The sequence below is a fragment of the Frankliniella occidentalis genome, unplaced genomic scaffold, assembly GCF_000697945.3.
Source record: "Frankliniella occidentalis isolate FOCC.00 unplaced genomic scaffold, Focc_3.1 Scaffold53, whole genome shotgun sequence".
In the NCBI taxonomy this organism is placed as follows: Eukaryota; Metazoa; Arthropoda; class Insecta; order Thysanoptera; family Thripidae; genus Frankliniella; species Frankliniella occidentalis.
This window is the reverse complement of record NW_026267183.1, coordinates 3,612-10,340: the sequence shown is the minus strand read 5'-3', so window position 1 is coordinate 10,340 and position 6,729 is coordinate 3,612. Positions and strand designations below refer to the sequence as shown.

General features: G+C 39.7%; 2 protein-coding genes across 2 annotated transcripts; one reads left to right on the top strand and one right to left on the bottom strand.

The window, feature by feature from the left end:
- Positions 1–1,663: 1,663 nt before the first annotated feature.
- On the top strand, positions 1,664–2,560 carry LOC113210940 (uncharacterized). The gene is made up of 4 exons (XM_026429139.2): positions 1,664–1,765; positions 1,858–2,033; positions 2,127–2,240; positions 2,325–2,560. Exons 2-4 carry the CDS (start codon positions 1,862–1,864, stop codon positions 2,339–2,341), a joined length of 303 nt encoding a protein of 100 aa, XP_026284924.1. The 5' UTR covers positions 1,664–1,765; positions 1,858–1,861; the 3' UTR covers positions 2,342–2,560.
- Positions 2,561–3,118: 558 nt separating this feature from the next.
- Positions 3,119–6,690, bottom strand: LOC127749437 (uncharacterized). The gene is made up of 3 exons (XM_052267537.1): positions 6,547–6,690; positions 6,286–6,351; positions 3,119–6,191 (listed from the first exon to the last, which is right to left on the bottom strand). Exons 2-3 carry the CDS (start codon positions 6,296–6,298, stop codon positions 3,502–3,504), a joined length of 2,703 nt encoding a protein of 900 aa, XP_052123497.1. The 5' UTR covers positions 6,299–6,351; positions 6,547–6,690; the 3' UTR covers positions 3,119–3,501.
- Between the last annotated feature and the right edge of the window lie 39 nt (positions 6,691–6,729).

Sequence of the window (6,729 nt, the reverse complement as noted above, 5' to 3'; positions counted from 1 at the left end):
CTACCCCTTTTGTCTGAGAAGTATGCCGTCGGTTCAAAATTTTCTTCTAAGCAGAAGAGTGGGCTTATTTTATGGTGGTACATCATTAAAAAAATGTGTACACTCCATTGCTAAAAAATAAAATTAAAAAAAATCATGTACAGTATTTCCTGGTTTTGTTGTACTTCACAGGCTGCTTCCTTTCTATTAGTAATTATAGCAAAATCATTGCGGACGGACACGTTCTGAGTTATTTTAGAGTATGCCTGGAAATATATTTAACTTCATCTGGGTCTAGTCTGATATATCTTTCCATAGGTGTGTTATTGGATCCATAAGCTAACATCAATAACTTAGAAGGGGTTTGGCATAACTTGCATGTATTCTGCCAACTGCGGCACACACAGCAAAAAATGTTCAGCGTATGAAAATAATGCTTCGTTTGTTGAGTTTTGCATATGAAGCAGACAGGAAAGGGACCTGGTAACAAGCAGGCCCGCCCTTCCACCAAACGAAGTTGCCAGCTCCGCTTCGCTCCGACGGCAACTCCGTTCGGCACGGGCCGGGCGTGCTTGGCCTGCCGGCGACGCTGGTCGGGCCTGCGACCCGAAGAACATGATCGAATGATGTAGCGGGCCTTCGGCCCGCTTAAACCCGTCATCTTTGAGTTCCCCAAAGACTAAAGAAAGGGATGTAACACGGTGAAGCACCGCGACTACAACCCGCCCTTCTGCTTAGAAAACGTTTTTTGGGGGTGGGGGGAGAGTTTTCTTTATATTTTGCTGCGTGACAGAAATGGTCGGGCCGCGGGCCGCAGGCTCGACCATCGCCGCCGGCAGGCCAAGCAGGTCCGGCCCCTGCCGAACGGAGTTGCCGGCGGAGCGAAGCAGCGTAGCTATTTGTGGGCCAGGCGCGTCGCAGCGTAACAGTGTTTCGTGAGATATCGCGAAGCCTGTTACGCGAGACGTGGTCTGGCGTACATATAGCTAGTTTAATCGCGTACACCTACTTTTAAGAGTGGTTTACCCCTCGCCTCGAACACACGGTTGCGCGAAGACACATGTTTACATTGATAGAAGTTCTTGTCCAGGATCTGGGCGACGGTATTAGGGCACTTCACCTTGATGAAGAACTTCGGAAGTCCAACTTCGAGCTGCAGAGCTTCAACATCTTCAATCTTCAAGTTCAGGTCGCGAGATACAAAACGATAAATTTCAGCGTCCGTAACGGGGACGTGCCTTAAGGGCACACTATTTTTGTGACGTCATAACAGCGATTCGGTGTACTGCCAACCTCTTAAGAAAAAATTCACCGGCGTTTCGTGGGTTCAGAGTGGGGTTGCATTACTTCTTGCGTTTGGTTGCTGGTAAGACTGCTAATCGCTCAGAGGTGTGAAAACTGATCAATGGAAAATGAGAACAACAAAACTAGCTCATGAAGAAAACAATTATATTTTAAGAAAGTGATTAATAAATTTTGTATTCTGTACAAAACCGCCAATTCTAAAATGAAAAAAAATACAACAAAGTCAATTTTTAAATGAAAAAATTACAAAAACGCCAATTTTTAAATTAAAGAAAATAGAACAAAGTCAATTTTTGAGCTAGAATGCTCATCTTCGAACTCGATCCGTCTTTTTATGATACAAAACGAACCTGAAATTCCCAGATCGCTCTCTCAATGTCTGCTGGATCGACTTAACCTAGGCCAAGCATGCTGGCGGTGTCAAAAATGTCCTTTCATTCTCATTTCACTCTGGTTTGCGAGGACACTCAACAAAGAACAGGTGAGCCGTGTTAATTTTGTGAGTCTGGTCGCTAAGCAGTCTAATCAAAGTCGAATCTCAACCCTCACTTTTGTCTACTTTTGCAATTTCAGTACTATGGAATCTGCTTCGACAGTTTGGCTCTGTGCGTGCTTGTTGTATGAGCCAGTGAAGTTTACGTGCAATGGAGCTCCTCTACGGTTCAGAGAGAAAAGTGGTGGCGATATCTTCTGGATTAGGAGACCGCCAGGTAGTGATCCGTCACTTTGTGTTGTGCTCGGATCTGGAAGTAAGTGCAAGGAGTAAAGTGTTTTGTTCTTCGGTTGATTATAATTTTGCAACACTTTCTGTTCAATAATTGATACGCAATCCCTTCTTTTAGGTACCAAGCGTGAGGCAACGGCCAAGGCTAATAATTATTTGGAGAGGGTTGGGAGAATTCATGGAGAAGAGGGACTGACGGTGTTGCAGTTTGAATGCACTCAAGATACACAATGTGAGTTGAAATCATTGACACGTTTTGTTATTCTTAGTTACACGTTTAGTTGCCTGTTCTGATTAAAATGCTTTCTGTTTTCAGTTTCCGAGGACTTTTGAAGATGATTTAGTTTTTAGTTCAGCTGACGATATATCTGTAAGATTGTGACTTTAACTATGTGATTTAGTGACTAGCCATTGACCTCATGCTCTTGAATATTTTATATGTTAGTTAGTGATAGTTGAATTTATAATGCCAATGATGAAGTACTTACTATGGCATCAGCACAAGACTTTGTACTTTTATTTTTGATCAAATTAAACTTTTAATACGTCCAACTTCGTTTCAAATCTTTTAACAAGTTTCAATTCTGTGTTTTGGTTGATTGAGAAGTTACATGCATGCAATGCTGACAAGCTTTGCACTCTCAAAATCAAAACAAAATAGACAATCCCATGTGCAAATTTTCATGAGAGTTGAAGACATAACAAAAGAATCTATTGCCAGTCATAATTTGGTCAAAAGCCACCTCGTGAGAAATTAAAAGAAAGAAATGGGACATATCAGCTCTACCAGCTCTCTTAATTGGTAACATCTTTAGAGTGACCTTTATCGGGATTAACAAAACTTGCTTATTGGAAAGAAATCATGTAACTCAGTTAATCAAATTATAGTTCCATTTCAATTCAAGTTACTGGGTTCAGTCAGTTTGAGAACTACTCATATCCCCAACATTGACACCAGATGTAAATTTGAAATTTTTATTTATTTTGTAAAGCAATTTTGGGATTATAGCATTGTGCCAAGAGAAATTTGAGAAACTTTATAAATTATGGAATACCCAAGAACAACCAGCTCGGTCAAGTTTCATGTATTTAATGAAAACAAGCGTGACATGGAACACACACAAGACAAATATACATTAATAATCATCAATAACCAAAAGGCATGAAAAGTCAAACACGCCCAGGAAGATCAGGTACATAGCTTTACAGTTTAAGGGCTTCATAAATCTGTATTAACAATTTGTCACTAAATACAATCTTTATTGTAGAATTGATAAAACCAATTCATGTCAAGACTAGACTTACACATTGAATGAAATTAAAACAATTTACATTATTTGACATACAACTTACAAAATTAAAACAAATAATAATATTTAGGTATTTAAAACTGCTATGTTTAACAATGTAAAACAGATAAAGAAACATAAAATATGTAAAGTTTAAACTCATGTGGTACTATTATAGAAACAATTTACATCTAATTATAAGATTTAGTCCAGTTCGTCACTGACAAGAGCATGATGCAGCTTCACATAGAGATGAGACCCACTAGGATAAACATGAAGTGATTGAGTGCTCATGAGCTCACAGACAGAAATGCACTCATATGATATCTTGCACCCAACTTCGTACACTCTCAAATGAGGAATAAATTCAGTTGCCAGTTTTTCCAACAGCAAATAAACACCGTCCTTGTTATCATACAAGACAAGGAGGATTCTTCCAATTTCAACCTCATATTGATATGTTGTCTGCCTAATTGCAACAATATTCCCCTTCTTATAGATTGTGCCAAGAACTTCAGCGCTGACACATTCATTGATGCCGGCAGATAGATGTTTTGAGGAGATTTCTCTCTTGATCTCATCAGAGTAATTTTGAAGAAAGGAATCTGAATCTCCCATCACGTTAACTTTACAGTGTCTGTCAGCACCACTTCTACGATAGGCCTGATACAGTTCATGCCGAACAGACAGAGACAATGTAGGGTTTATGAAGTTACGGAAAGCCCTAATGCACCGTTTGAAAAAGGTGTGCTTGCTCTCAAACCTTAGAGTGAAGACCCTTATTAATGGGCCAAAGGCTTCAGTTAATTCACTATAGTGTGACAAATAATGATGCTTAGGTCGAAGCTGAATTTCAGGAAAAAGAGTCTTCCTTTGGTGGAGATAGTCAGTGATGCACTGATGCAGATACGGCAAGTATGATCTGTGAATACTAGGTGAGAGCACAATTTCAACTATTTCAATGAGCAACAACATAGCACGCCACACTGGATCATTCTCATCAAGAATGAAGTTTTTAACCAAAAGTGGAAAAAGCCTCAAAAAAACACAAATTTGCCAGGCTCCCCCTTTAACTCTTGTATGTGATTCCAGAACTGGAATAGGGCGGTCTCGCTTGTCCTTCACAGAGAAATTGAAATCTTCTAATGATTTTGTTAATGACTCGAATGTAAACCATTCCTTGTCCACAAAGTAATCAATAAAAATTTTCATGTCAAAAGTAACACAGCCCTCATGGAGATCATGGGCCAAGCAAGGGGGGAGGCCTCTGCACACATGAAAATAAGTCAGTTCATTGAAAATGGAATCAAACTTAATTCCACGGTAAACTTTTTTTCTTGATTCAGCTAAGCGGGTCAAAGAATTATCATAGGAATCAACAGTTCTTGGCGCAAATGTGGCTAGCTCTCCACCTGCTTTATGGAAATCTTTTCTTTTGATGAGGCAAAACCGACAAAAATACAATGAAGTACTGAACTGCTCAACAAATCCTCCAAGCCCGTGGCTGCCTAAGTTGTCTCCAACAATACATACAAGAGAACCTTTAACAGTACCAACTCCGGGTATATCCACACCAACAGTTTCAATACCTTTAAGATCTTTCACAATGGGACCATAGAATTCTTCATGATTAAAATATTTTTCAATACACAAGGCAACAAGTTGTATAGTACTGATGCGAGATCTTAGGTGAGCTGGAATGTTACCAATTATAAGGTACACAGCTAAGAGTTTGTATTTCTTTTTTGCTGGTCCAATTGGTACAACAATTTCAAGTGCATCCTGATACAAGATAAAGTGTAATCCAAGAGGATTACTGATAAAAAATGCATTCTCCTTGAAAACATACCCATCTGTGTAATCCAGTAGCAAGTCCTCAATTTGAGAAAATTGAGGTGGTGACAACTTGAAGGAAATAGACTTGTCAGAAAACAGAGCTTTGACAGTCTCCTTGATAGGAACAAAATAAAAATGTTTACTGTAGGGACCCTTGTGGATTGGCATACGCTGTGGATTTACATAACTGAAATGGCGTTTGTAGGTTTCCTTCCTAAGATAAGTAGTTTTCAATTCATTTTGAATTTTTTTCAAAGGATTGTCAGCCATGACATATGAGACAATTTCATCAACATTTTTTATCTTGCAATGCTGTAACTTTCTTTTGAGCCTTTTCTCTATTAAATTATTATTTCCTGAATGAAGCACTGAGAGCTCTTTAGCAATATACTGAACAGTTGATGCAGGCAACATTAACTCATACTCCAGTTTCATATAAAATTGACACATTGTCTCTAAAAACCTGTCACTAGAAATGTCATCAAAACACTCATGTTCAGTTCCACAATCATTGTCAAAATCCCCAAAAGCAGTAGAACTAATGTCCACAGAATTTTCCAAAATAGCTGGCTGAGTAACTACAGCGAGTTGAGGCAAAACCTGAGAAGAGCTTGAAGTATTCTTGTGCTTCTTAGTCATGTGGCCAGTGAACGTCTGAATATTTTTATACTTCTTTGGACATCCCTCAACAGGGCATGACGTGAACACTCCATGACTCATATGCGCTTTGAGATGCTTCAAAAACTCGGAATAATCTTCAAAACTCTTTTTGCAGTCTGCAACAGAGCAATCAAACTTTGCATACCTGTTGCATACAACAAGAGGACTGTTGAGTGACTGCCGACATGATGAGTTGTGAAAGCGTAGGATGTGAGGCCGTAATGAGGCCTCAGTGGCAAAATCGGTTTGGCAGTCATTCAATCCACAATGAAAGCGAGATGAAATATGTCGGTGTCGAAAGTTATGTTGGAGATGACTGCTGAGTGAAGGTGTTCTGAAGTCACATAAGTGACAGTTGAAAATCATCTTGATGATCAAGGTCCAGACAGCAAACACTACTGTAAAGAAACAATGAAACCACTATCAGCACGGGCTAGGCAAACACCAAAACCTTTAAGTATTAGTAATTCTGGAGGCTGCAAAGGCACTTACTGCAATACTTCATGTTAGCTTTGACGATTATTGTGGTGAAGAGAAACAGCACAGAAAGTGAATGACCTGTAAACAAATATTGAAATGTTCTAAAAACTGAATTTTTCCTAGTATCTTAGTGCTAGTAAAAGCGACAGAACTTCGTTGGTATGTTGACCACGATAATCAAAGGAAGGTGGACCAAAGGCAAGCATAAAACACAAGTTGGAAGAAAGGGTTAGGGAAACAACACGAGGTTAAAGTCATTCAAACACGACTTACCCCATTATGCCCAGATCCGTGATCAGGGATCAGCCGAGGCAGCCGAGCTTACTCGTGGTGAAGGAAAGCAGCAAGTTCTCGATCGGCTCGCAGACATAGCTAGTATTTCAGACCACACACGACGTCAGAGAATATGGAAAATTTGAAAGATCACGCAAGGGGAGATGGAGGGGGAAGCGGGGG